The sequence below is a fragment of the Pituophis catenifer genome, unplaced genomic scaffold (genome assembly GCF_029215685.1).
Source record: "Pituophis catenifer annectens isolate HBS135680 unplaced genomic scaffold, rPitCat1.0.hap2 SCAF_17, whole genome shotgun sequence".
In the NCBI taxonomy this organism is placed as follows: Eukaryota; Metazoa; Chordata; class Lepidosauria; order Squamata; family Colubridae; genus Pituophis; species Pituophis catenifer.
This window is the reverse complement of record NW_027256897.1, coordinates 3472646-3500642: the sequence shown is the minus strand read 5'-3', so window position 1 is coordinate 3500642 and position 27997 is coordinate 3472646. Positions and strand designations below refer to the sequence as shown.

The window sequence follows — 27997 nt, the reverse complement described above, 5'->3', positions numbered from 1 at the left end:
CGGAAAAAGAAAAAAGCTGCCCAGGGAAAGAGATTTTCTCCCAGATTTTTTTAATTTCATTTCAATCCTGCCTTTATTATTTTGATAAAGGCTGTGAACATACGTAATGTACCTTCCCCCTCCTATTTTTCCCAGAACAATCCTGTGAGGTGGCCCGGACTGAGAGAAGGGGACTGGTTCAAAGTCACCCGGCTGGCTTTCGTGTCTAAAGCAGGACTAGAACTCCCAGTCTCCTGGTGACTGGACTATTACTTAGCTGATTTTCAGGGCTAAGTAAGACTAGAACTCACCATCTCCTGGTGATTGGCCCCAAAGTCACCCAGTTGTCTTTCATGCCTAAGGCAGAACTAGAACTCCCAGTCTCCTGGTGACTGGACTATAGTTACCCAGCTGATTTTCAGGGGTAAGTCAGGACTAGAACTCACCGTCTCCTGGTGATTGAGCCCCAAATCAACCAGCTGGCTTTCATGCCTAAGGCAGGACTAGAACTCCCAGTCTCCTGGTGATTGAACCAAAGTCACCCAGCTGGCTTTTGTGCCCAAGACAGGACCCAGTGGTGAAATGCTACCGGTTTGCTCCGGTTTGGGCGAACCAGTAGTGATAAAAACTATCGGGCAAACCGGTAGTAAAAAAAAAAAAAAGCTACCAGTTTGGGCGAAACAGTAGTTTAAAAAAGCTACTGGTTCCTCCGAACTGGTATTTCCGACAATCAGCTGTGCAGCGGGGTTTAGCTTTGCTAGAAAGCAGGAGATCCTGCTTTCTAGCAAAGCTAAATCGCACGCCACAGCTGATCCGCCCCACTCGCTGCTCTACTAACCTTCCCAAGCCTCCTTTTGGTACATACTCGGCATCTGCGGCCAGCGGACCGGTAGCAAACCGGTTCGGATTTCACCACTGCTTTAGCCACTAGACCAAACTGCCTCTTTCCCATTTCTTTTAATGAGATTTTCCCATTTCCTTCCCCCTCTCCCTCATTTCCCCTTTCTTTTAATGAATCTCCCTGTCCCTTTCATGGGAGAGAGAGGGCTACACTTACGTCCATCTTATCTATCTTGATTTCAAATTGAACCTGCAGCTTCCCGATTAACTGATAGAAATTGGGGTTTACAATCTTCTCAGCCTCTTTGGGGGTACAAATCTTCAGGTCTATCAGATTTTGCTAAAGAGGGAGGGAGAGGGGGAGAAAAAAAAAAGAATTGAGTTGTTGGCCTGCAATTTCTAAGCACCAAGGCCTCCTAATCATTTCCATGACACATCTGGTATCCAAATAAATAAATAACTTTGTATTTATTCAAAGGAAGAATGATTGTCTTCTTATATTGATTTACATTTGAAATTGCCCAATCAATAGTTTTAGATTGAGGATACAGATAATTCAGTTTGTTTAGTCACCATTCAAAATTAAAATGGTACTGAAAAAAGTGGGTCACGTGATCGAAATTCAGACGCTTGGCAAATGACTCGTATTTATGACGGTTGAAGTGTCCCGGGGTCACATGATCCCCTTTTGAGATCTTCTGGCAAGCAGTCAATGGGGAAGCCAGATTCACTTAACAACTGTGTGACTAACTTAACAACTTTGGCAAGAGAGGCTGTCAAATCTGATACAATTCACTTCATTCAGCTAGTTTTCTCCCTCTCTAAAAATCACATTTCCATTTTTTTTTTTTAAAGGGACAACAAGATCACCAAAGCTTAGGAAACACCTTATGCCCCGCACCTATTTTAAAACTCACCTTGCATTCCTGGAGTTTTTCCAAACACTCCTGACAAACCTTCTCATACTGGAGGCGAATTCTCATCATGGACTGGACGTTGTGAGTGTCTTGAGGTGAGAAAGAAAGAAAGGAAGGAAGGTAGGAAGGAATTAAGGAAGGAATGGAAGGAAGGAAAAAGGAGGGAGGAAGGAGAAGGAAAGAAGGAAGGAAGGAAGATGAAGAGAGGTGAAAAGAGGGAGGAAGGGGGGAAGGAAGGAAGGAGGAAGGGAGGGGACGGAGGGAGGGAGGGAAGGGGAAGGAATTAAAGAAAGAAAGAAGGCAGGGAGGGAGAAAGGAAAGGAGGGAAGAAGGAAGGAAAAAAGGAAGGAAGGAGGAAGGAGAAGGAAAGAAGGAAGGAAGGAAGATGGAGAGAGGTGAGAAGAGGGAGGAAGGGGGGAAGGAAGGAAGGAGGGAGGGAGGGGACCGAGGGAGGGAGGGAAGGGGAAGGAATTAAAGAAAGAAGGGAGGGAGAAAGGAAAGGAGGGAAGAAGGAAGGAAGAAAGGAAGGAAGGAAGGAGGAAAGAAAGAAAGAAAGAAAGAAAGAAAGAAAGAAAGAAAGAAAGAAAGAAAGAAGGAAGGAAGGAAGGAAGGAAGGAAGGAAAGAAGAGGGTAGGGAGGGAGGTGAGAAGAGGGGGGAAGGAAGGAAGGAAGGAGTGAGGGAGGGGACGGAGGGAGGGAAGCGGAAGGAATGAAAGAATGAAAGAAGGGAGGGAGGGAGAAAGGAAAGGAAGGGGAAGGAAAGAAAGAAAGAAGGAAGGAAAAAATGAAGAGAGAGAGAGAGAAAGAGAGAAAGAAGAAAGGAAACAAGAAAGGAAACAAGAGGGAAAGAGTGACTTTGCGAATGCCTTTATAAAATCCAGGCTACTGGCAGGCGGTGTAATATGCCGCGAGCGGTGTTGACTTATGAGAAAGGAAACTCAAGTCTCAACTCAACTGCCCAGCCTACCCCACAGGGCTGTTGTTTTAGGGAAGGAATCAGGGAAGGTCCCTGAATGCGGGAGATAAAACGCCTGTCCATCACTGTCATTATCCTCGCGATCCCCAGAGGACTCGGCTCCTTACCGATCCGTTTATTTAATTCCACCAGCGCCTCGTACCATTCGTTGATTTCGGCCTTGGTATGCTTCAAAGGCAACAAAGAGCTATGAAAGGAAGGGGAAAAAAAAAAAGGGAAGCGAAAACACCTTGAAGAGAAGGAGGTCTTCATTTAGGTGGAAACACGCAAGGTTTGGGTGAAAGGAGATGGGGAAGACTCTTGAAAAATTGGTAGAATTGGGGGCGGGGGGGCAAGGATTTCTGGCAAAAGGGCCACCTTTTCAACACGGCAAATTTTCGCTTGGCAACTGGCTCGCATTTATGACAGTGTCCTGGGGCGGGGGGTGGGTTGTCACGTGATTGTCAACCTGACAAGCAAAGACCACGGGGGGGGGATGGGGGATGGGGAAGCCGGATTCGCTTAACAACCGTGCTACTAACGTAACAATTGCGGTGATCCGCTTAAGAACCGTGGCAAGAAAGGTCGTAAAATAGGGCAAAGCTGGCTTAACAGCTGTCTTGCTCAGCAGCGGATAGTTTGGGCTGAACTGGGGTCGTAGGTCAAGGACCGCCTGCGTCTTTTGGGATGGTAGCCAGCTGCTAGTCTATGGGTAGTCCTTGACTTACAACAGTTCGTTTAGTGACCGTTGAAGATTCACTGAACAAATGCTTCCCTCAGCGACAGAAATGTTGACCTCAGTTGTGGTTGTAAGTTGAGGACTACCTGTCATTGGAACAGTTCCTTCCAGCCTCGCTTGGCCACATCTGGGCCCTCCCCAGAAAAGAAGCTCCATTCTTGGCTTCGTGCTTCTAGGAGCAATGTGTGTGATCGCAGCTGTTTCTTCCTTTTAACTGCCAGTGGGGGTGTGAACTGATTGGGTGGGAGCTTGGCTGTGTTCTGATTGGGTGGAGGTGTGTTCTGATTGGTTGGGGGTTTGGCTGTGCTCTGATTGGATGGGGGGTTGGCTGTGCTCTGATTGGATGGGTGTGTGTTCTGTTTAGGTGGGGGCTTGGTTGTGCTCGGGTTAGTCTGAGTAGCAGGGGGATTTGAGCTGGTGAGCTGTGTTGCTGTTACTTCGTCGAAACGTTGCCAAGAAACCTCCAATTTTGCGCGGGAGAAAACCCGAATAACCAAAGACCTACATACAAACACCCGCGAAAACCTCAGAAAACCTCAGAAACATATATGTATATGTATATGTATATGTATATGTATATGTATATGTATATGTATATGTATATATATTTTATGTTCACCTACCCCAGGGAGAGTAAATGCTCGTTCCTTTTTTGGGCCAGAGCTCGCTGATCCTCTAGCATGTTCTCCACTTCCACGTTCACAGAACTTGGGTTCTGTATCCTTTCGCTTTCCATAAACTCTCTGTAAGATTAAAAAGCAAGCGTCGGATGAGGAAAAGAGGAGGGCTTGGTTTTCTTAAAAAAAAAAAAAAAAAAAAGCTTTCAGAAGACACCCCCCCCCCCTCCAAAGAGGATGCTGATTGTAGTTTTATTTGGTAGGTCAACATTTTTTAAAACTATGTTCTGCAGAATCAGGAGAGAGAGGACTGCTGTGGGGTCCTTGGTGCTCTCTGAGCTTGGTGGACGTTTCATGACCCAACTACGTAACATCATCAGTATTAGAAGGGGTTGGGGTGTGGAAGGAGGCGGAGGGGGCAGAGGAGGAGAAGGAGAAGGACTGTGGGGTTCTTGGTGCTCTCTGAGCTTGGTGGACGTTTCATGACCCAACTACGTAACATTATCAATATTAGAAGGGATTGGGGTGTGGAAGGAGGCGGAGGAGGGGGAGGGGGCAGAGGAGGAGAATGAGGAGGAGGATGGAGTGGTTTACTCAAATGTAGCCAACTTGATGGGAAAGATGGAAGGCAAAAGGAGACGGGGACGGCAGAGGAGGAGATCCTAATCTCTCTCTTTTTTTTTTTTTTAATTTGATTTATATGCCGCCCTTCTCCGGAGACTCAGGGCGGCTTACAATGCGTTAAGCAATAGCCTTCATCCTTTTGTATATATTTATACAAAGTCAGCTTATTGCCCCCACAATCCGGGTCCTCAATTTACCTACCTTAGAAAGGATGGAAGGCTGAGTCAACCTTGAGCCTGGGGAGATTTGAAGTTGCAGTAATTGCAGGCAGCTGATGTTAATAACAGTGCTTTAATCTGCTGCGCTACCAGAGCTCGGGAGGGCTGCGTGCAGCCCTCCGGAGCTCCGTTTTCACTGGCAGAGGATTGCAGGAGGCCATTGGAGCCAAAAACGGAGCTCGGGCTGCCACATTGATGTTGAGCTGGCCATGCCCCCTTGCACCCCCCCCGCAAGGTCAAACACAACCCTGATGCAGCCCTCAATGAAATCGAGTTTGACACGCCTGTGCTAGATCATCTCCTATCCTGGACTGAATAAGCCCTTGTCACCTGCCATTTCTGGGATTCACAAGACCTTCAGCCAGGTTGCTTCCTAAGGTTAAGAGCCCCCTGCCCTTCTCCCCTCCGTTGCCATGCTCCTCACCGGAAACTGGAAACGATATGTTTCTTCTGCACAGCTTTCCAGATCTCCTTCCTCTCTTCCAGCTGATAGCGATAGAAAGAATCCCTCTGGAGGTCAGCCTCCGTCAGGTTCAGGAATAACTTAGAGATCGCCTTCCGATTGGCCAGGATCGCTTGGTTGATCATCTACGAGTAGATAGGGGGCAGCCCGTTAGGTTGATCGGCGCCCCCCCGACTTACAACCACTTGCTTAGTGACTGTTCGAAAGTTACAACGGCGCTGGGGGAAAAAAAAAAAAAAGGTGACCTAGGACTGTTTTTCACGCTTATCCCCAGGGTCAAAATTCAAAGGCTTGGCAACTGGCATGTACTTACGACGGTTGCAATGTCCCGTGATCTCCTTTCGCGACCGTCTGACCAGGGAAGTCAGCGGATTCACTGAACAACGGGGCCGCTAATTTCACAATGGCGGGGGCGGGAAAGGTCGTAAAATGGGCCATAAAACCTGCTTAGCAATTGTCTTGCTTAGCCACAGAGACGTTGGGCTCAATTATTTTATTTTTTTATTTATTAATTGGTTCGATTTATATGCCGCTCTTCTCCGGAGACTCAGGGCGGCTTACAATGCGTTAAGCAATAGCCTTCATACTTTTGTATATACCTGCTTAGTAGGACTTTCGGCCCCCCCTAAGCGGTGTTCTTTTTTTTATACAAAGTCAGCTTATTGCCCCCACAATCCGGGTCCTCATTTTACCTAGTTTTGTATGTACAGATAGTGTTTCCTGGGAGACGAGGGTGGGGGCTACATTCCTGGGAAAAGAACGTGCCGGGAGGTAGAGATGGATCTGCATGATGGCCAATGGGAGATTGGGGTTGGAGAGCGGAAGAGGAGGGGGTTGGAAGGAGGGGCCAGTTTGGCTGCAAAGATGAAATCAGGATTGTCGGCTTTTTATGTTCTTAAATAAAAATGTTTCATTAGAGAGATTGCGCTTGAAAATGAAACTCATTTAAGATAGCACCGAAACCTGACAGATGGAAGGCTGAGTCAACCTTGAGCCTGGTGATATTCGAACTCGCAATAATTGCAGGCAGCTGGCAGCTAAGTGCTACTTTAACAGCACTTTAGTCCGCTGCGCCACCAAGGCTCTTATTATTATGCTCAGAAGTAGAATATATGTATGTTTTAAGTTGTGACCCCAGGACACTGCAACCATCATAAATGCCTGCCACTTGCCCAGCATCCGAATTTGCTCACCTGACCACGGATTACTACGACGGCCGTAATTTGGAAAACCGGTCACCTGTCACTTTTTATAACGCCGTCGTAACTCGGAACCGTCAGTAAATGAATGGTGGTAAGCCAAGGATTACCTGTATGATGTTTCAATGGATTCTTGCTGTAGACACACACACCCCCCCGAGATCACAAAGGGAAGGATTTTACCATGGCTTCCTTGTGTACGAATCTGTGGACATCCGAGGATAAGTGATAGGCCGTGTCCTCTAGCATCTTGGTGTATTTGCTCAAGACAAATGTGATCTGGAAATGCAAACGACGGAGAAGAAGGTAAGAGGAGAGCAGGTCGGAAGAGACCTCGCAGGTTTTCAACTCCCTGATCAAGCAGGAGATCCTTTATCAGTGATGGCTAATGTTTTGCCGCCGCGTGCCAAAAGTGGGGAAGCTCAGTGGGGTCACGCACGTGCGTGCCCACACCCATAATTCACTGCCGCCCCATGCATGCGCATATGACCCACCCCACCCCCCTTGCTTTTGGCACGCGATGGCAAAAAGGTTACCGGTGGGCCCGGTAGGACTGTTTTTCAGTTTTCCAAGAAAGCCTCTGAAGCCTGGGGAGGGCTAAAACAGCCTTCCTCACCCCTCTGGAGGCCGGAAATGGCTCGTTTCCCGACTTCCGGTGGGTCCAGAAGGCCCGAAAGTCAGCTGGCCGGTGCGCACATGCACGCTAGAGCTGACCTAGGGAAATGCTTGCGTGCCCACAGATATGGCTCCATAGGTCTGCCTTCACGGCCCTATACCATTCAATTGATTCTTGGCGCAGTGGTTAGAATGCAGTACTGCAGGCTACTTCTGCTGACTGCCAGCTATCAGCAGTTCAGCAGTTCGATCCTGACCGGCTTGAGGTTGATTCAACCTTCCATCCTTCCAAGGTGGGTTAAATGAGGACCCAAATTGTTGGGGGGCAAGATGCTGACTCTGTAAAACGCTTAGAGAGGGCTGTAAAAGCACTGTGAAGCCTCTCTCTCTCCCTCCCTCCCTCTCTCTCTATCTGTCATGCTCCTGTCGGAGTCTGAATCCGAAGGGGAAGACAAATTCCAGGCAAATGGCTGCCCAGTGATGGAACGCTCACAACTTCTGGAGGGAAGCCATTCCACTGATTAATTGTCCTCACTGTTAGGATTTTTCCCCCTTTATTTCTAGGTTGTTCATCTCCTTGAGAACTTTCCATCCATTGCTTCTTGTTCTGCCTTCAGGTGCTTTGGAGAATAGGTCGACCCCCTCTTCGCTGTCTTCTTTTTATAAATTTAGCCCTCCTCTTCCAGTGTGACTCACCCGTTCTGCTCGGTACACCTCAGCCTGGCGTAAAGCTTCATCCAGTTCTCGAATCCACTGCCTTCTTTGCTGGGTATCTTGGAAGAGAAAGGCCCACACTTTCTCAAAGTCCTGCAAAGAAAGGATGCGCGGTGACACCACTGCATTCATAAGGGATGTCTTGTAACCAAACGGCGTAACGACACAAAATCTTTTGCAAATGAAGCTTTAAGAAAAGCTAATCACATGTTCCCTTTCTCTTTCTCCTTTTATTCTGGAGAAAGGCAGGTTTAGGATGCTATTCCGGAATTAGTTTTCACTTCAGGTTTCCATGGAAAAATGGAACCAAGCTACAGATAGTTCTCAACTTACGACAACAATTGAGCCCCAAATTTCTGTTTGCTAAGCAAGGCAGAGTGAATTTTACCTCATTTTATGACCTCGGCAGAACGCCGCAAAAGGGGATCACATGACCCCGGGACACTGCGACGGTCATAAATACGAGTCGGTTGTCGTCTGAATTTTGATCACGTGACCGCGGGGATACTGCAATGGTCGTTAAGTATGAAAAATGGTCCTAAGTCACCTTTATCAGTGCCGTTGTAACTTCCAACGGTCACTAAACAAATAGCTGTAAGTTGAGAATTGCATGTAGTGGTTCTCTCAGAAAGATGCGGCAATCAGCAGTTTTAGAAAGAAAAACATCCCGCAACGGGTAATTTTCCGTAGAAAATTTAGAAAAATGGCCTGGATCAAACTCCACAGCTGGTTTTATTTGCTCCCAAAGTGGGAAAATGAAGCACTGGCGACCGAGATTTTTGGAAAAGGAAGCACCCACTTACCTCTATGGTGTAGGAGATTAAAGTGACGTCATTTTCAGAGGCATGAAAATAGGATTCAAAAGCCTCATCTGCTTCTTGCAACTGGGTCAACAATAATTTCCCAGGCTTCACATAACATTCTTCCATTTCCTGAAAACAAAAGTGGTTGTTTTTTTTTCGACAGATAAATCGGGACCAGCTTGGGTTCTGACGTGATTACAGGTCGTCCCTCGATTTACGACCACAAATTGGGACTGAAATTCCGGCCCTAAGTTGAGACACAATCGGACCTGATTTCTCAACCATTTTTGACGGCAGTTGTGAAGTGATTCTTGACTCATCTGAATGGGATTTTTCTTTTTCTTTTTTTTTGCCCTTTAAACTACTGGTTGTAAGTCAAGGACTACCTTATAAGAAGGAAAAATCTGGCTTGAACTTAAAACAGCCGCCTCACCTTTCCGATGCTTGCTAGTTCCTGCCTGAACTGGGCCACAATTTCTTCGTAACACAACTTTTTGTTCTCGTAGATACGCGCCACGATATTGCTGGTTCTTTTCTCTGGAACTGAAAGGATGGATTTCAGACAGTGATCAGGGTCCTGTTAAGCCCTGGTTAGTTTAATTATTGGGTATTAAGAGGCTGGATCTGGGGAAAGGCTGTTTCCTGAACTTCTTAACAGGCACAAAAATAGAAAAAAAGAGTCAGATTGGAGAAGCAGTTTGGTCTAGTGGTTAAGGCACAGGGCTAGAAACCAGGAGATCGTGAGTTCTAGTCAGGCACAAAAGCCTTTGGGCCAACCACTAAGAGTCTGGGAGTTCTAGTCTTGTCTTAGGCATGAAAGCCAGCAGGTTCACTTTGGGCCACTCATCAGGAGATGGTGAGTTCTACTCCTGACTTAGCCCTGAAAATCAGCTGGGTAAGTATAGTCCAGTCACCAGGAGACTGGGAGTTCTAGCCCTGCTTTAGACACGAAAGCTGGCTGGTTGATTTGTGGCCAGTCCCTCTCTCTTACAGGGTTGTTGTTATGGGGAAAATAGGAGGAGGAAAGAGTATTAGGTAGTTTCATTGTCTGGAGTGATTTATAAAAATAATAAAGGCAGGGTAAAAATAAATCTTAAAAAAAAAGAACCTAAGATTCTTCTTCCAGGATCCTAAATGGGGCTTTGCAGTGATATAAATAAATAAATAAATAAATAAAACCCAGAGGTTTCAGTTCAGCACAAACAGCAATGTCCACAATTAAAAGTGTTAATATTTACCGATGACATTGGCAAGGCCTCTGACTTCCCGCGCAGCAATTACACTCTCGCTCTCTTTAGCCTTCACATGTGCCAGAGTCACAGCCTCCCTGCCATGGAAAAGGAGGAAACGTTGAAATTGAGCCAAGCCGTTTCTTAGAAAAAAAAAGGCATGTCGCCATTGGCTAAACCTTCCCAGCCGGCTCCCCAGAAGCAAAGTCAATAGCTGGATTCCGTTTAACAACCGTGTGACTTACAGGTAGTCCTTGACATATAACCGCAACGGAGCTCAACATTTCTGTTGATAAGCGGGAACATTTGTTGAGTGACTTTTGTCCCATTTTGCGAACTTTTCTTGCCACAAGCGAATCACTTGCCGTTGTTCAGTTAGTCCAGGGGTCGGCAACGTTAAATACTCAGAGCTACAAAGGTCCTAACCGGAAGCCCCTCACCATAGAGCCTCCTCCTAGCGTGGCATCCTTTTTCCTCTGCCGACCAGAAGTCTGGTTCCCCCACCATAGAGTCTCCTCCTAGCACGGCGTCCTTTTTCCTCCACCTGTCCTAACCGAAAGCCCTATCAATTGTAGAGCCAACTGGCGACAGGGAGCCGCAGCAGAGGGATGAAAGAGCCACATGCGGCTCCAGAGCCTTGGGTTGCTGACCCCTGAGTTAGTCACACGGTTAAGTGAATCCCCATTAACTTTGTCAAGAAGGTCGCAAAAGAGGATCACATGACACCGGGACACTACAACCGTCATAAATACGAGTCAGTGGCCAAGAGTCCTACGGTAATTTTGATCTCGTGATCATGGAGATGCTGCAACGGTCATCAGAGTGAAAAACCACTTATTTTTCAGTGCCGCTATAACTTCGAACGGTCCCTAAATGAACTGTTGTACGTCGAGGACTACTTGTACTTAACCATTGCAGTGATTCACTTAACAACCGTGGCAAAAGGGTCGTAAAATTGGTTGTGATTCACTTAAAACCCACTTTGCTTAGCCGCAAAGTCTCCATTCTGCTCATGTTGACCTTCCTTACTTGTATTGTACTGGATTTTCAGTGAGCTGATCGTTGGGCATTGCCTCGATCCACATCTGTTGGCGTTCGGACAAGAATCCATAGCTGGCTCTTTTTTCCAAATCTCTCACCAACGGGATCTTTCCTGGAAGGACTTTGTGCTGGGTGATCTTGCTCCTAGCCCGCCCCAGAGCGTGCACCAGGTTGATCTTGGCAAAGCAAAACAGAAAAGAGAAGAAAAAGAGAAGTGGCTGAGATTATTATTATTATTATTATTATTATTATTATTATTATTATTATTACATTTATTTACTAGCCATCTTGCCACGGAGATACTCTAGGCAGCTCACAACCATGAACCAAAACAAAGAAGCAAAAAGGAAATTTAAACAAAACAAAGATAAGAAAACAAGGAAAAAGAACAAGAATACATTGATAAGACTAGTAAAATGACAAAACTGGCCACTTTGATTAAAAATAATTTTTTTTGGCTATTGTTCTTTCCAGATGGAGAGCACCTTGGGACATTTTGCTTGATAAAAATAAAAATTAAGTTTTGATTCTGGGATTTGATGATTAGATTTGTTGTGTCTACAGAAATACTGGATGTGGTTGGGAGTTTTATATGTTTATGTCTTATGTTTTCCTTAAATTAAAAAACAGATGATTACACATATTTGATTATAGAAGTATCTAGTACTGTTATGTGCATTTGTAGAATTCTAATTATGCATTTATGCGTTCTATGTTTTATTTAGAGTAAGAGACTGGGATGTAATATATTGGTGTTATTAGTTGATTCTTAGGTATGAACCTTTTTTTAAGTTAGCTTTGCATCTTTGCATACAAGAGATTATTTTATTCTATGATTATAACTGAAGGAAGTCAGAAGCAATATTTTAATGTCCTTTTGTGTGTGTATATCGTTATTTAAACTTTCCGTTGCCCCCTCCCTATTTTTCATTTTTTGTCATAATCTTGTATTTTAACCGTCTATTTTTGAAATTTAATTCTACAAGGAAGGAATGAAGGAAAGAAGGATATGGGAATGAAGGAGGGAGGGAGGAAAGGGAGGGAGGGAGGGAGGGTTAGGAAGAAAATCAGACAGGCAGGAAGGAGAATAGAACGAAAGGAGGTGGAGGGAAGGAGGAAGGAAGGAAGGAAAAAGATGAGAAAGAGAGAAGGAAGCAAGGGAGGGTGCGAAGAAGGAATAAAAGGAAGAAATAAATATATAGAATAAAAGAAAGGAAGAGAGGGTTAGGAAGAAAGGCAGGCAGGTAGGCAGGAGAATAGAGAGAAAGAAAGGAGGTGGAGGAAGGAAGGGGGGTAGGAAGAAAGGCAGGCAGGAGAATAGAGAGAAAGAAAGAAGGTGGAGGGAGGGAAAGAGGGAGAAAATAAGGAAGGAAAAGGATGAGAAAGAAGCAAGGGAGGGTAGGAAGAAGGAATAAAAGAAAGGGAAAAATAAATACAGAATAAAAGAAAGAAGAGAGGGGTAGGAGAAAGGCAGGCAGGCGGGATAGTAAAGAGAAGGAAAGAAGGTGGAGGGAGGGAAGGAAGAAGGGAGGAAGGGGTAGGAAGAAAGGCAGGCAGGAGAATAGAGAGAAAGAAAGAACGTGAAGGAAAGGAAGGAGGGAGGGAGAGAAGAAGGAAGGAAGGAAAAGGATGAGAAAGAAGCAAGGGAGGGTAGGAAGGAATAAAAGAAAGGAAGAAATAAATATATACAAGAAACGGGTAGGAGAAAGGCAGGCAGGCAAAAGGAAGGAAGGAAGGAAGGAAAGAAGGAAGATGAGAATGAGAGGAAGGAAGGAAGGAGAAGGAAGGAAGGAGAGAATGAAAAGAGGAAGGAAGGAGAGAATGAAAGGAAGGAGGGAGGACGGAAGGAGAGAATGAAAGGAGGAAGGAAGGAGATGAGAACGAGAGGAAGGAAGGAAGGAGAAGGAAAGAAGGAGAGAATGAAAGGAAGGAGGAAGGAAGGAGAGAATAAAAGGAGGAAGGAAGGAGGGAGGGAGAGAATGAAAGGAAGAAGGAAGGAAGAAAGGAAGGAAGGAGAGAATGAAAGGAGGAAGGAAGGAAGGAAGGAGATGAGAATGAGAGGAAAGAAGGCAGGCAGGCAGGCATTCCAGCTAAAGTGTGCAGTTCAACTGCCTAAAAGAAAAAAAAGGGTGGAGGGGGGAGAGAAAGCAACCTTCTTCCAAGTCCCATTGTCTGAATTCCTTTTTTTTGGGGGGGGGGGGGAAACAATTCCACCTTACATAAAAAACCCCCCTCAAAATTCCTCTTAAACTAGAGAAGAGGCCCTATTTGACCCATATGGGGCCAAGCCTTCCATCCTTCCGGCTCTTCTCTTCACACCTCGTCGTCGAAGATCTGCCTGTAGACCTTCCCGCTGGGCAGGACCCGGGCGACCCCCACCGTGGTGGTGATGGGAAGCACGTGGGAACTCTTGCTGGATTTGCACATGGCGGGGGCGTCAACTCCCGGGTTAGCTAAAGGAAGCAATTAAAGAAAGCAAATATAATATATATATATATATTCTCTCCCTCTCTTCCCCCCCCCCCACCGTCCCGTCAGAGCCGGCCCGCCATTCACAAGGCCACCTCCAACACGCGTCTAACGGTTTCCATGGTAACCCCAGGCGCCGGGGACGAAGAGCGGCCTTCGTCTCGCGAGAACCCGCGGGAATCCCGAGCCGGCTGGCTTCCTGGTCCTCTGGCAAAGCCGTTGCCATGGAGACGCCACCGCGGTTGCTAGGGGAGACAGGGAAGAGCGCGGGGATGCTCTTGTACTCCCGTTTATGCTCTTTATAAGGGGGAGGGGGGAGAAGAATCAATTAACGGGCAGGGATAAATAAACAAATTTATTGGCCGTCCATCTTCCCAAGGGGTAGCCGTTGTCTTCCCCCTCCCCATCTTTTGCATTGAATCGGTTTGGCATTGCCAAAAAAGTGTGCATTTCAGTATCCAGGGGAAGGATACTGCAAAATCAACATTCCCTCCCCACTCCAGGGGAAGGATACTGCAAAATCTCCTTTCCCACCTCACTCCAGGGGAAGGATATTGCAAAATCTTTATTCCCACCCCACCCCACTCCTGGGGGAAGGATACTGCAAAAATCCCCATTCCCTCCCCACTCTGGGGCCAGCCAGAAGTGCTATTTAGCGGTTCTCCAAACTGCTCCAAATTTCTGCTACCGGTTCTCCAGAACCTGTCAGAACCTGCTGGATTTCACCCCTGCATTTCACCCATTTTGGATCACGCATGATGGGGCTGAAGAGATGATTCTCCAGATTAAGGCAGGGGTGGGATGGGCTGATTTCAAGCTTGTCAGAGCTCCTGCCTTTGATTTTTTTGCTACAAAAGTAAAATGTTAATCAGAGCTATGTTTGTGCTCACTGACAAACCATCGGACATAAAAAAATCTTTGAATTCAAAGATGCTTCACTTTGACATATCAAACCTTGGATAGGTGTGCGTTTCAGTGACCACTAGTGGCCATGTGCAAATCCAGCCATCACTCTGCTAACCAAATGATTCCCTCAACACTGTCAAACTATTTACTATGTCTGCACTATTAATCTTCTCATCGTTCCCACCACCCATCTCCTCCCACTTATGACTTTATGACTGTAACCTTGTTGCTGATATCCTTAAGATTTATACTGTTTCCTAATATGATTTGATTGCTTATTTGTACCCTATGACTATCATTAAGTGTTGTACCTTATGATTCTTTATGAACGTATCTTTTCTTTTATGTACACTGAGAGCATGTACACCAAGACAAATTCCTTGCGTGTCCAATCACACTTGGCCAATAAAAAATTCTATCCTATTCTATTCTACTGAAAACAGGATAGAGTGAGCTTTATTCAACTCAAGTATGTGCAGCACTGCCAAAAAAGCCAACAGTTCTAGGCTGCATTAACAGAGGGATAGAATCAAGATCACGTGAAGTGTTAATACCACTTTATAATGCCTTGATAAGAACATACTTGGAATATTGCATCCAGTTTTGGTTGCCACGATATAAATAAAGATGTTGAGACTCTGGAAAAAAGAGTGCAGAGAAGGGCAATGGAATGATTAGGGAGCTGGAGGCTAAAACAGATGCAGGAATTGGGTATGTCGAGTATTATGAAAAGGACTAGGGGTGATATGATACAGTAGCAGTGGTCCAATATTTGAAGGGCTGCCACAAGGGAAGCAAGGAGAGATCCAATCTAGAACTAAGGAGGAATTTCCTGACAGTCAGAATAATTAACCAGTGAAACAGCTTGCTTTCAGAAGTTCTGTGTACTCCACCAATGGAGGATTTTAAGATATTGGATAGCCTTTTTGACAGAATGGTGTATGGTCTCCTGCTTGAGTACGGGGTTGGACTAGAAAATCTCCAAGGTCCCTTCCAACTGTTTTGTTTTTTTTTTGTCCCGAGGGATGCATACCCATATTTCCAGGAAACGTAGCCAAAAGATTCATCCCCAAGCCAGTTCCTGACAAAATCTGCATCCTGTAGTATGTTTAACCAGATCAGTTAAAATCTAGGAATTTACAAAACTAAATGTCCAGTTTTGTTTACTTTTCAACACATTGTACAAATCTTGGCAATTGGATTCAAATTCAAATTCAATTTTCAAATTCAAATTCAAATTTCAAATTCAAACAGTTCCAAATACCAAATTAAGTCACTAACCAAGCTGAGAATGCAGACCAGGATAGAATGTTTAATGATCCCCCTCCTTGCTTCAATATATTCAATTTATTTCCCAGATTAAGAGGATAAATGTCATCCTTTCACCCCACGATTCTACTTAATTTCAAGTCTTCACTCCCTAAAACAGGAAACAATCATTTGGTAACAGTTGGAAAGAGGCAATCCAATGACTCAACTTTGGTTGAGAGACTTCAGAAAGAAGAATCTGCCACCCTTGAGGTCCTCCTCAAACCCAGGGTTGATCCAGAGACATCTCCACGGCCCATCAGCTCAGAGGAAAATATTTGCGGATTCTCTAACGTCCACCACATTGTTCATTCAAAACAATTAAATTGGGTTAAAACTCAAGTCAGTTTTCCACGTCTCTTTTTTTTGTTGCATTTTATACTTTGATACACTAATAAAAACTTAATAATAAAAAAAAAAAACTCAATTTCGGTTAGGGCCAGCTTTCTTGAGATCTTCAGGAAGGATGCGTCCTTTCTTCCGAGCTTTAGCCTTCTTCTTCTCGATCCTGGCCAGCTTCTTCTGCTGGATGTTTTTGCGACGTTTCTCTTGTCGTTGCTGCATTCGGTCTACCACCTGTTCTGTCCGCTTTTCCCACTTCCTCTGACGCTGGGCCTTGCGCTTCTCCTTGCGTTTCAGGGCGGCCTTCAGCTTCTCTTCGTCATCGCGGATCTTCACACCTTCTGCCTTATAAAGGACATTGGTCCATTGCATCTTTGCCTCCAACTCCTTAGCCTTCTCCTCATCTTTGGCCTTCAACTCTTCCAGCTGGGTTTTCCGAGATTCCAGCCGGTTTAAGAGTTGCTTATAATTCTTGCCGGTCAGTGGTGTTATGTTGCCTTTGATGGATTTTCTTTTATCCTCCTTCTTCTTCACTTTGTTCAGCTCCTCTTCTGCATGGACCTCCACTTTGTTAAACAAGATGTCAGGTTTGCTCTCTGCCTCCTGGGTCTCCGAAACCACGGCGGACGCCTCCTCCTCTTCTGCTGTTTCCTTCTCTAATTTCTCCTTCATTCTGATCTCTTTCCTCCGGCGTTTCTTTCTCTCTCGTTCATATTTCCTTCGCTGGCGCTTCTCCAGCATGGTGGGTGACAGAGCTTTGGCACCAGCCTGCAAGAAAAAGGAAACAATCCAAAACATCATTTTGACTTGCTCTACACAAGTGGACAATCTCGTTCCTAGCACGATAACTCCAGAACCTCCACACAAAAAGACCCAAATTTGGAAATTCTGGGAGCTGCCACGTGTCCAACATCCATCATTAAGTGGCAATCCTAGAAATTCAATCCTGTACGCATGTAATTAGCTAAGTAGAAGTTTCTCAGATTTGGCCCAGCTGCCTATGTTATTTTTCGCCTGTAAAAAGACTACAGGTAGTCCTTAAAGAAAAATGTATAAATAAGAATTTTTTAAAAAAGAAAGTAAGTACAGGTGGTCCTTGACAAACGACAATTGGAAGCAGAGTTTCTGTTAGTAAGCGAGTCATACCTGATTTTATGACTTTTGTGATAAGAGTTAATTTCGTCGTACGATGTGCAAGGACAATAAAGGAAACTAAACAGTTGTTAAGCGAATCGTTAAATGAATCACATGGTTGTTAAGCAAATCTGGGCTTCCCCACCGATTTTGCTTGTAGAAAGTGAGACATTTGTTCAGTGATTTTTTTGCCCCGTTTTACATGACTTTTCTTGCCACAGTTGTTCAGTGAATCACTGCAGTTGATAAGCGAGTAACCTGGTTGTTAAGTGAATCTGGCTTCCCCACTGACTGCGCTCCTCAGAAAGGTTGCAAAAGCGTCTGAATTTTGATCACATGACTGCAATGGTCGTAAGTGTGAAAAATGGCCACAAGTCACTTCTTCAGTGCCGTTATAATTTTGAACAATCATTAAACGAAAGTTATAAGTTGAGGACTACCTGTATTTTAACACTCCCAATTAGGGAATCATTGCAGTACCTGTCCAGAAAGTCAATGGTTATATTCCCAGACAAGTGATATCAGCCTGAAGGTAAAATTCAGAATAACACTCATTTTCCTCTGGACCTGGAAAGCTAACCTTTAAAACGTATGTCTCTATCCTACCTTCCCAGATATTTCTTCAATTTTGTTGTGCAGCCTCTGCCGCAAGAAATCCATTGCGAAATTCGTGTCAGGTTCCTTTTTATTCCCTGGGTGGATTAATAAAAAAAGATTAAAAATTATAGCCCACCCGTGCTACACCCCACAACACAGCCTTCTTATTTTCCTCACAACAATCCTGTGAGGTGGGTTGGGCTGAGAAAGAGAGGGACTGGCTCAAAGTCACCTAGCTGGCTTTCATGCCTAAGGCAGAACTAGAACTCTCTGTCTTCTGGTGACTGGCTCAAAGTCACCCAGTCAGGTTTTGCGCCTAAAGTGGGACTACAACTCACCGTCTCCTGGTAACTGGCCCAAAGCGATCCAGCTTGTTTTTGTGCTAAAACTCACCATCTCCTAGTGATTGGCACAGATGATTTTTATGTCTCACAGTTCTAGAACTCACAGTCTCCTGATAATTGGCCCAAAAATCTAGCCCACCTTCATGATTAAAATGGGACTAGAACTCTCTGTCTCCTGGTGATTGGGCCAAAGTCACCAGCTGGATTTCATGCCTAAGGTGGGACTAGAACTCACACTAGAACTCATGTCTCCTGGTGATTGGCCCAAAGTCACCCAGCTGACTTTCATGCCTACGGCGGGACTAGAATTCCCAGCCTCCTGGTTTCTAGGTCAGCATCATCTTCACCATTAGACCAAACTGGCTCATTTCCCCTTCTATCACATTCTTACCTGTAACGCCAGGTGTTACTGAGATTTCTTTCCCATTTCTTTCCTCTGCACATGTGATTGCAGTAACTGACCCTGGCTTCTTAGCATTAGAGCTTGCTGATTTGGCTGGCGACGCTTGGCTGAATTTGCTCCTAGAACCCTCTACTGTATTTTTCTTTTTCTGGTTTTTTTCTTTCTTCTTCTTCTTCTTCTTTTTCCCGGTGCTCTCGTCCCTCAGCTTGCTTCCAGGCACTCCTTTGTAAACAGAGCAATGAATTTATTATTTATTCACTTGAATTAATCAAATGATCAGACAGGGGGAAAAAAACCCCTAGTGACATTGCATAGAAAGCTGCAATTCGAGCTTTAAAAGACTTTTAATCTCTGAGACAAATAAGGGTTGCCTAAACCCCAACTAAGGGCTAAGATGCTGAGCTTGTCGATCGAAAGGTTGGCAGTTCAGTGGTTCGAATCCCTAGTGCTGTGTAACAGGGTGAGCTCCCGTTCCCTGTCCCAGCTTCTGCCAACCTAGCAGTTCGAAAGCAGGTAAAAAATGCAAGTAGAAAAAATAGGGACCACCTCTGGTGGGAAGGTAACAGCGTTCCGTGCGCCTTTGGCGTTGAGTCATGCCGGCCACATGACCACTGAGTAGTCTTTGGACAGCGCTGGCTCTTCGGCTTTGAACCAGAGATGAGCACCGCCCCCTAGAATCAGGAACGACCAGCACATATGTGCGAGGGGAACCTTTACCTTTACCTATAAACCGCTACTGCTCTGCCCAACCCTTCTGAAAATAACTTTACTGTTCTGTTTGGAATCTTCCTTCGAACGCCCAGAGTCGCTCAACAGTAAGACTGGAGGCATATAAATTTAATCCATAAGTAATAAAATAAAAACTAAAATTAAATTAGTGGGGAAAACTCAGGATGTGACTCATCCACGTTCCAGGATAAAGTAAGGAGGTCAATTGGTGTATCAGAAATCATACCAAACTTCCTTTTCGGCAGTTCACGGAGTTCCTGGGCGCAAATCTTCTTTGCCAGCGTTTGCAAGTAAAAGTCCGTGGCAACTAAGTTGGCCATTTTAGAGCAATGCCCAACCAAGATCAAACCAGATTTTGTCCGGAGGAAAACAAAGCCTCTGAAACGATGAGGGTTTCACATCGCCGTTCAGCCTTTCATCTGTTTCGCCACCGAGATGAAATCCTGTACAAAGAAACAACCGATGAACAATGGGGGGGGGGAGTTTTATCGTGAAATTCCTGCTTTTTAAAACGCAGGAGGGAAGATTCAATTGATAAATATTTTGAAGACTTAATGTCAAACTAGACGAATGTTAATATCCATCATTTGATGTTTTATCCTGTCATTTTTATCATGGTCTATGCTGCCTAGAATCACTTGATGGAAAGTAAGTAAGTAAAAGAAAAAGGAAGGAAGGAGGACAGGAGGGAAAAAAGGAAGAAGGAAGGAAAGAAGGAAGGAGGGAGGGAGGAGGAAGGGAGGGGAGAAAGGAAGAAGGAAGGGAAGAAGGAAGGGAAGAAGGAAGGGAGGGGAGGGGAGAAAGAAAGAAGGAAGGAAGGAGAAGGAAGGGAGGGAGGGAAGGAAGAAAGGAAGAATGAAGGAAGGGAGGAGAGAGGAAGGAGAGGAGAGAAAGGAAGAAGGAAGGAAAGAAGTAAGGAAGAAAGGAAGGGAGGAGGAGGGGAGGGGAGAAAGGAAGAAGGAAGGAAAGAAGGAAGGAAGGAAGAAAGGAAGGAAGGAAGGAGGATAGGAGAGAGGGAAGAAAGGGAGGGAGGGAGGGGAGAAAGGAAGAAGGAAGGTAGGAAGGAAGGAAGGAGGAAGAGAAGGAAGAAAGGAAGAAGGAAGGGAGGGAGGGGAGAAAAGAAGAAGGAAGGAAGGAGGAAGAGGGAAGAAAGGAAGGAAAGAAGGAAGGAAGGAGGACGGGAGGGAAGAAAGGGAGGAAAGGGAGGGGAGAAAGGAAGAAGGAAGGTAGGAAGGAAGGAAGGAGGAAGAGAAGGAAGAAGGGAAGAAGGAAGGGAGGGGAGAAAAGAAGAAGGAAGGGAGGGAAGGAGGGAGGAAGGAAGGAAAGAAGAAAGGAAGGGAAGGAGGAAAGAAGGAGGACGGGAGGGAAGAAAGGAAGAAGGAAGGAAGGAGGAAGAGAGGGAAGAAAGGAAGGAAAGAAGGAAAGAAAGGAAAGAAAGAAAGAAAGAAAGAAAGAAAGAAAGAAAGAAAGAAAGAAAGAAAGAAAGAAAGAAAGAAAGACAGACAGGAAAGAAAGAAAGAAAGAAAGAAAGAAAGAAAGAAAGAAAGAAAGAAAGAAAGAAAGAAAGAAAGAAAGAAAGAAAGGGCAAGGTCGATAGATCAGTTAGCAAGCCAAACCCCCAAATTCCCTGCCCAAGGAAGCTTCGGGGGGCTGGGGGAGAGAAATCCCATCACCTGGTGGGGGGATCCGGAGCGAGCCTGATCAGGATCGAGGGCGCAAAAAGCAGGGCGCAGTCCAGCCGCTTTGCCCCCACGTGGCTGGAGAGGCAGGCAGGCAGGCAGGCAGGCTCGCCAATCGATCCCTCCACCCATCCGATCCCTTTGCAACCCAGCTCGGGGCTCGATCCCTGCAGCCTGGGGAGGTTATGGGATGGCGGAGGGGTTGGGGCCAAGGCAGGGGAAGGGGCGGGGCAAAAGGAGAAGCAGGGGAGGGGCCAAGAGGAGGGGGGAGCTTTTGCGCACGTGGTTGGGGTTTTTTCTTTTTTTTTGCGCATCTCGTGCGCGCGCTTCCCCGGGATCGCGCCCGAGAGGCTTTCTTTGCAATCCAGAGGATCGGGCTAGATATATTGGATTGGATCCTTTCAATAAACTCAAAGAGAAAATAATAGGCAAAGAGAAATAAACTCACCTAAGGCTCACCTAAGTCTTTCCCCTTTTTAAATGGAAATTTTAAATTTGCTTTTAAATTATTGGGGTTTTAAATTTGTTCAGCCAAATTATTTAATTCGTTTTAATCTGTTGTAAATTTTGTATTTATATGTTTTATTCTACGGCTGTTCACCGCCCCGAGTAGGGCGGTATACAAATTCAATACAATGAAAACGAAAAAATCTGGCTCAGGGTGCAGATTTTCCATGCTAGTTTTGACTTTTCTTTTCTTTTTTAACTAAGCAAACCACAAAGCAGTTGGCATTTTAAGTGGCAGGCTTCGCCTGTGTTTTTCTTTCTTTTTTTTTTTTTTTGCATGGCATCCTGTGAAGTTAAAACTATCACTTTCCACCCATTAAAAAATACTTTTGAAAACTGAAGAACTGGTCTGCACACACACACACACACACACACACACACACACACACACACACACACACCCTCCAAAGGACTCACTAGAACAGAGGCTAAGATTTGTAAAACCGGAGGCAGTATTGGAAAGAATAGTTTCCAATAAAAATTGCTAGAATTGCAACTGCTAGGGATTGCAACTGTCTATGCAAGAGCTTGCTAGTTTAAACGATATAACGCAGGTGTCTGCAACCTTAAACCACTCAAAAGAGCCATTTGGATCCATTTCCCACAGAAAAGAAAACACCGGGAGCCACAAAATCCGTCCCGTGCCTGGCTATTTCTTGACCGGCCACAAAACTAGCATATGTAGTTGAATTAAACATTCTGTTTTCTTCTGAAACTTTTCTTTTCTTGGATTTATCCATGGTTGGCTTACCGGAGGTTGAAAAGCTCAATAAATCGTGTGCCGGTGGGTATCGCACATTGGCAGTTGTGATGCATATTTTGAGTGACAGGGAGCCGCAGCAGAGGGGTGAAAGAGCCACATGCGGCTCCAGAGCTGCAGGTTGCTGACCCCTGCCCTAGAACATAAACTAACCCACCCAAATAAAACTTATTTGGTTTGGTTTTGTGACCTCCTTTCAAACATCTGCCTTTTGCAGTTCAGTATATAAATGAAAGCTATGGCGAATCTAGACAGCGTACTAAAAAGCAGAGACATCACCCTGTGTGTATAGTCAAGGCGATGGTTTTCCCAGTTGCAATGGATGGCTGGGAAAGTTGGACCATAAGGAAGGCTGAGTGCCAAAGAATGGAGGCCTTTGAACTCTGGTGCTGGAGAAGACTCCTGCGAGTCCCTTGGACTGCAAGGCCATCCAACTGGTCAGTCCTAGAGGAGATCAACCCTGACTGCTCTTTAGAAGGCCAGATCCTGAAGAGGAAACTCCAATACTTTGGCCATATAATGAGAAGGAAGGACTCCCTGGAGAAGAGCCTCATGCTGGGAAAGAAGAAGGAGACGGCAGAGAATGAGGTGGCTGGAGTCACTGAAGCAGTCGGCGTGAGTTTAAATGGACTCCGGAGGATGGTAGAGGACAGGAAGGCCTGGAGGAACGTTGTCCATGGGGTCGCGATGGGTCGGACACGATTTTGCGACTAACAACAACATAAATGACCCACCAAAACGAACACCTTATTTTTGCAGTTCCGTTTTGTGGCAGTCTTTCAACTCTCCTGGTTCGCATCTTTTGTGTTGGAAAGAATTATCCACGCCCTGGGCACTAACCAAACTCAGCTACCTTTATTTCAACAGCCTCGTACAATGAGAAAAAGAATATTTTTTTAAAAAAACTGTAAAGTTTTCCATAAACGGAAGAAAAACCCCATTGGTTTCTTCCACATTTTCAACACTGTTAAATGTCTCTTTAAGGTTACCTGATTTTTAAAATCACATGTCTGATGGAAAAGCTGTGGGTCTCTTTAACTATCACTGTCCGGGAACCTTAAACTCTGTTGGCTGGGTATTTTGGGGTTTGTCACTCAGCAGTATTTGGGGGCCTGAGGTTTTCTCCTTCTCGAAGTCACAGAAAAAGAGATCTCACAACAACACAGAGGTCATTTTTTTTCCCCTAGTCTGAGCATCCCCTTAAAAACGTCTCTGGGTTATGATGTTAAATATCTTCTCAAAGAAACAAACAAACAAAAAAAGCTTTCCAGAATATCAAAACGGCGTTGCAAACACAAAAACGACAAGGAGACAGCTGCTACAGATAGTCCTTGACTTACGACGGAGCCCAACATTTCTGCTGCTATGGGAGATGGCAGCCGAGTGAGTTTTGCTCCGTTTTACGACTGTCTTGCCACCATTGTAGTGAATCGATGCAATCGTGAAGCTAGTAATTAAGCCGGTTATTAAGCGAATGGCTTCCGTGTGGACTTCGCTCATCAGAAGGCCGCAAAAGGGAATTGCGTGACTCCCCGTCACGCAATTTACGCCCGTCGTAAATATGAACCAGATGCCAAGAACCAGAGGCTGCAACGATCGTCAGTGTGAAAAACGGTCTTTTCAGTACCGTCGCTGCATGAATTGTTATAAGTCGAGGACTGAAAACACCAAGTAAATCCCCATGCGCATACAGGTAGCACCCTTGGCTTACGAATTGCGCCCGACATTTTGGTTGCTAAAGTTTATTGTTGAAATGCAAGGAGCGAGGGGGGGAAATCCCTTTTAGGGGTGCTCGGGGGCACCCACTCCGTGCCCGTTGATGTGCGGGTGCGAAGGCACTGAGGCCTGCGGGGCGGGAAGATTCTGCTCCATCGCGCTGGCAGCGGCAGCCAGGGAGGTGACGAGGTTTTCCAGAGGCGAACCGGCTGAATCCTGTCTCCAGTAGGCTTCGGAAAGAGAGAGGTGGCTGGCATCGCAGACGCCATAGCTTGGCGGAACGAGAAGCCCGTTAAGGCAGCGAGGAAGAGAGACGAGCGAGAGAGAGGCAGGAGGGGAAAAAAGGGGGGAAAAGAAGAAAGCAAGAGAGAAGCAAAGGCGTTACGAAAACAAGCAACATCTTTTAGAAGGCAGTAGCAACAATTTGCGGACTCCCAGATTTAGACTGGGGCTCTTTACAAATATATATATATTCATCCTACAGGCAGTACTAGACTTACGACAGTTCAGATCAGGATTTCTCTTGCTACTAAGTGAGAGCTGTTAAGTGAAAGTTGCCTCATTTTACGACCTTTTTTTGCCACCGCTGTTAAGGGGATCATCACGGCAGCTGTTCCATGGGCTTCCCCCCACTTTGACTTGGTGGGACAAATGGTCGCAAAAGAGGACCACAGCTGGGGAGATTTTAAAAGGGAAAAAGCAGTGCTTTTCTCTCCAGTGGCCATTGGTTACTCTTTCCTCTATTTACAGATGGCCGACTTACAATTGATCATTTAGCAACCGTTTGGAGTTACAATGGCACTGAAAAAAAGCGACTTACGAACCGCACTTCACACTTACGAATGTGGTCACATGATCAAAATTCAGATGGTGACAACTGACTGATACTTACGACAGTCGCAATGTCCCGGGAGTCCCTTTTGAGCCCCGTTCAGCCAGATTCACTGAACAAAGCAGGTTATTCACAGAACAATTGCAGTGATTTACTTAAGCAAATGTGGCAAGGAGTGTCGTACAAAAAAGGGCAAAACTCAGTTAACGACAGAAATGTTGGGCTCGATTTGGTCTTAAGTCAAGGACTACCTGTATTTTGTACGGGGTAAATCTCCCAAATCCTGCCCCGCTTTATTCCTTCGCTCCTCCAGAAGCCCTGCTTAGAAGCCAACAGAAATTGCAAAAGATCGTAGATAAATTGCCAAAAAGAGAGGCACAAGCTAAGCATAAGAGACAGGAGGAGAAATAAGGGGATCATCAGACAAGCTGTGGGTTAAATATATATATAAGAAATAATAAAGAAGTAAAATAAAAACCAGCCCAAAGTTAACATTTTTTTTTTCCTACCACAGTTTTATTGATAATAAAGCTGCAGCAATCATTAGGGGGGTTCGCATATATTATTAAAGATATACGAAAAAAAAACTAAGAACATCATCAAACTCTTAAATAAAATAAGATCCCGGCTATTGCAGACTGAGGGAGGGACCGGAAAAAAAAAACCCCAAAACAAAACCACATTTAAATCCCAAACTGCAAGATTGTCAGGCAGCATTTCTCTTCTTGGAAGTTGCACAGAATTGCAAACAAGGAAATAGGAGTGGCTTGATTGTTTTCGAGGACGGCCAGAACCACCCCGGAAATATTAAAAAGCACAAGTTTTAAAAAACAAAACAAAACAAGAGTTTTAAAAAGTTTCAGAACGCAACCTCTGTCTCCAAGGTCAAAAAAAAAAAAAAAAAGAGAAGGCCACGGGCTGGTTATCCCGAGATTTCTCCGTGGATTTATTTGTACCTGGAAGAGTAATACTCCTCTTCCAGTTCGTAGAGGTCGACGGAGATTTCATCCCGCAGCGCGATCAGTTTCTTGTCGCATTCCTCCTGCAGAGCCCGCAACTGCTGATTGCGTTGGTTGATGGCTTCGTTGACCGAAGGAAAGTCATTAAGGATTAAGAATTGCTTCAGATCGGACACCAGCTTCATGAGGGACTCGCCAGCTCGGACCTGATGGAAAAATCCACATACAATGGTACCTTGGCACTCAAATGCTTTGAAACTCATCGGATTTGGTACGCAACGAAAATGTTATCTCAGTGCTCATCATTTCTTTGTTTCAACGCACAAGCTAGAGTTTGTCAGTGTCGGCTGCCTTGTGACTCACTACATTATTCATCATTTTTGATACCCATCACGCCTCCCGGAATCAATTCACGATGTGTAATGAGCTACTACTGTGTTTGGAAAACGTGGCCAAATTTTATCAGAGTTATTAGCAATTTTGGTCATGGGATGATTTCCTTCCCGCTCTCTGGTGGGACAGAATTAAAACCCTGTTTGTGAGGGCGGATGGCAACCACCAACATTTTCCAACCATCAATTTAATTAAATTGATTGGTTAAATTTATATGCATAAATAAAGTTTAATTCATTAAAGGCAGGTTTGCAACTCCTCTCCGAGCAGAATCCTCTGCAGAATATCTCCGCTCTAATCCACTCACAATATTTGCCGCTCTGACGTGCATCTCGTAGTTATCCTGTTCGCCTTGGGTCGCGCGAGACACTTGGGTTTCTTCTTCAATCTGGAAAAGGAAAGCAGGTACAAAAAGTCTAACCATCTGCGTGTTGTTTGAAAAGCTGTCGAGCATTTTCCCCTCTGCTCTAATAAAAATCTGTTCCCCTATTTCTTTGCACTGTGTAATGTTGTTCGCTGACTAGAACAATCTGAAAATGTTCAAAGTATGAATGGAATAGAATAGAATAGAATAGAATAGAATAGAATAGAATAGAATAGAATAGAATAGAATAGAACAGAACAGAACAGAACATAATTTTTTATTGGCCAAATGTGATTGGACACAGAAGTCCTTGTGCCTAGTTGTTCTGCTGTGCAGTGCTCTACAGCGTCGTTTTGAGGGTAGGAGTTGAAACAGTTGATGTCCAGGATACGAGAGGTCTGTAAATATTTTCTCAGCCCTCTTTTTGACTGGTGCAGTATACAAGTCCTCCATGGAAGGCAGAAGGAGGGGGGAGGGTCTCTTCTCACATACTTACCTTTGCAGATTTGATGATTTCTGTGAAGTTGTCCATGATGGATTTGACATCATCTTTCAGACGCTTGTTGTAGGACTGAAGGAGGGTTTCTTTACTCTGGGGTAGGACCCGTTGTTGCGACATGGCTAGGAGAGGAACGGACCAATGAAACGGAGTCACAAATAACAAATCCAGAGAAAAATGCATTTAAAAAAAACCCCAAATCTAAAATTATTTTTTAAAAAAGAAAGAAATATGTCCCATAAACATTCCATTTCACTTTTCAGGGTTAAAATTTGCACCTTTGTGTCAAATGTTATTCCCGAGCCACACATTTGCCTGCAGGCACATCAATATTAAAAAGAAACCGTAAATAGTCCCACCTCAAAAAACTGATGGATTGTTCTGATAGAAATACATATGAAGCAAATAATCAAGATTGTGGAGCCAAGAATCAAATGTCAGAAAACTATATAAATTCCGTATCTATTTAACTAAACAGAGAGGATGGGGGGGGACAGATCTGGAAGCAAGGCTGCATTCACACAACAAATGAAGTAATCACCTCCATTTAGAATAGAGTAGAGTAGAGTAGAGTAGAGTAGAGTAGAGTAGAGTAGAGTAGAGTAGAGTAGAGTAGGGTAGAGTAGAGTAGAATTCTTTATTGGCCAAGTGTGATTGGACACACAAGGAATTTGTCTTTGGTGCATAAGCTCTCAGTGTACATAAAAGAATTTTTAATCTATTGGATAGAGCTATTCCCCATAAAGGAGGAAGGAGAGCATTGTGAGAATAAGGCTAATGAGGACTAGAGCCTTGTTCCATCCATTTAAAACACCAGAGACAAAGTATTGCAAAAGTGGTTTATTGCAAATTGCGTAAAAATTGACGCTCTTCTCACCTGTATCAACATCCACCCTTTTCACTTCCACTCCTTAATCAAGCATTTCTAATCCGAAAAGGGAGGTTTTATTTCCCCCCCCCATGATTGGCTGAATCCTGAAAGCTGATTGGTTGTTTGGGTTGGGAGACACTCTTCCTGTTGTATTCAATTCAAGGGTTGGACATACCTCCTCGGAGGACTCTCTAGGAGCGTGCGGAAGCCCGATCAGTCGCTTATCGTCTCT

The 27997-nt window shown here is 44.9% G+C and overlaps 3 protein-coding genes across 5 annotated transcripts in view; all 3 read right to left on the bottom strand.

Annotated features, from left to right (window-relative positions):
• The window catches only part of CCDC180 (coiled-coil domain containing 180), a 45059-nt gene extending 31679 nt beyond the window's left edge, over positions 1–13380 (bottom strand). Inside the window, exons 1-12 of the mRNA XM_070955779.1 lie at positions 13273–13380; positions 10942–11129; positions 9922–10010; positions 9117–9226; positions 8684–8812; positions 7863–7973; positions 6735–6830; positions 5314–5477; positions 4054–4173; positions 2820–2899; positions 1737–1825; positions 1037–1159 (exon numbers count right to left, since the gene is read on the bottom strand). Coding sequence (XP_070811880.1) covers positions 1037–1159; positions 1737–1825; positions 2820–2899; positions 4054–4173; positions 5314–5477; positions 6735–6830; positions 7863–7973; positions 8684–8812; positions 9117–9226; positions 9922–10010; positions 10942–11129; positions 13273–13380 — 1407 coding nt within the window. The remainder of the gene's footprint in view (positions 1–1036; positions 1160–1736; positions 1826–2819; positions 2900–4053; positions 4174–5313; positions 5478–6734; positions 6831–7862; positions 7974–8683; positions 8813–9116; positions 9227–9921; positions 10011–10941; positions 11130–13272) is intronic.
• Positions 13381–15351: 1971 nt separating this feature from the next.
• On the bottom strand, positions 15352–21026 carry SURF6 (surfeit 6). The gene is made up of 5 exons (XM_070955602.1): positions 20859–21026; positions 19412–19628; positions 18445–18678; positions 17719–17804; positions 15352–16746 (listed from the first exon to the last, which is right to left on the bottom strand). The coding sequence occupies exons 2-5, from the start codon at positions 19503–19505 to the stop codon at positions 16060–16062; spliced, it is 1101 nt and encodes a 366-aa protein (XP_070811703.1). The 5' UTR covers positions 19506–19628; positions 20859–21026; the 3' UTR covers positions 15352–16059.
• A 1938-nt stretch (positions 21027–22964) lies between these two features.
• MED22 (mediator complex subunit 22) lies at positions 22965–27853 on the bottom strand. 3 transcript variants are annotated; one of them, XM_070955580.1, is made up of 5 exons: positions 27772–27853; positions 26892–27016; positions 26339–26419; positions 25636–25844; positions 22965–24118 (listed from the first exon to the last, which is right to left on the bottom strand). In XM_070955580.1, the coding sequence occupies exons 2-5, from the start codon at positions 27012–27014 to the stop codon at positions 23914–23916; spliced, it is 618 nt and encodes a 205-aa protein (XP_070811681.1). In that variant the 5' UTR covers positions 27015–27016; positions 27772–27853; the 3' UTR covers positions 22965–23913. The 3 variants fall into 3 exon arrangements, with proteins under 3 accessions (XP_070811681.1, XP_070811682.1, XP_070811683.1); XM_070955581.1 differs by lacking the exon at positions 22965–24118 and adding an exon at positions 24888–25061; XM_070955582.1 differs by lacking the exon at positions 22965–24118 and having other exon boundaries at positions 25173–25844.
• Positions 27854–27997: the final 144 nt, after the last annotated feature.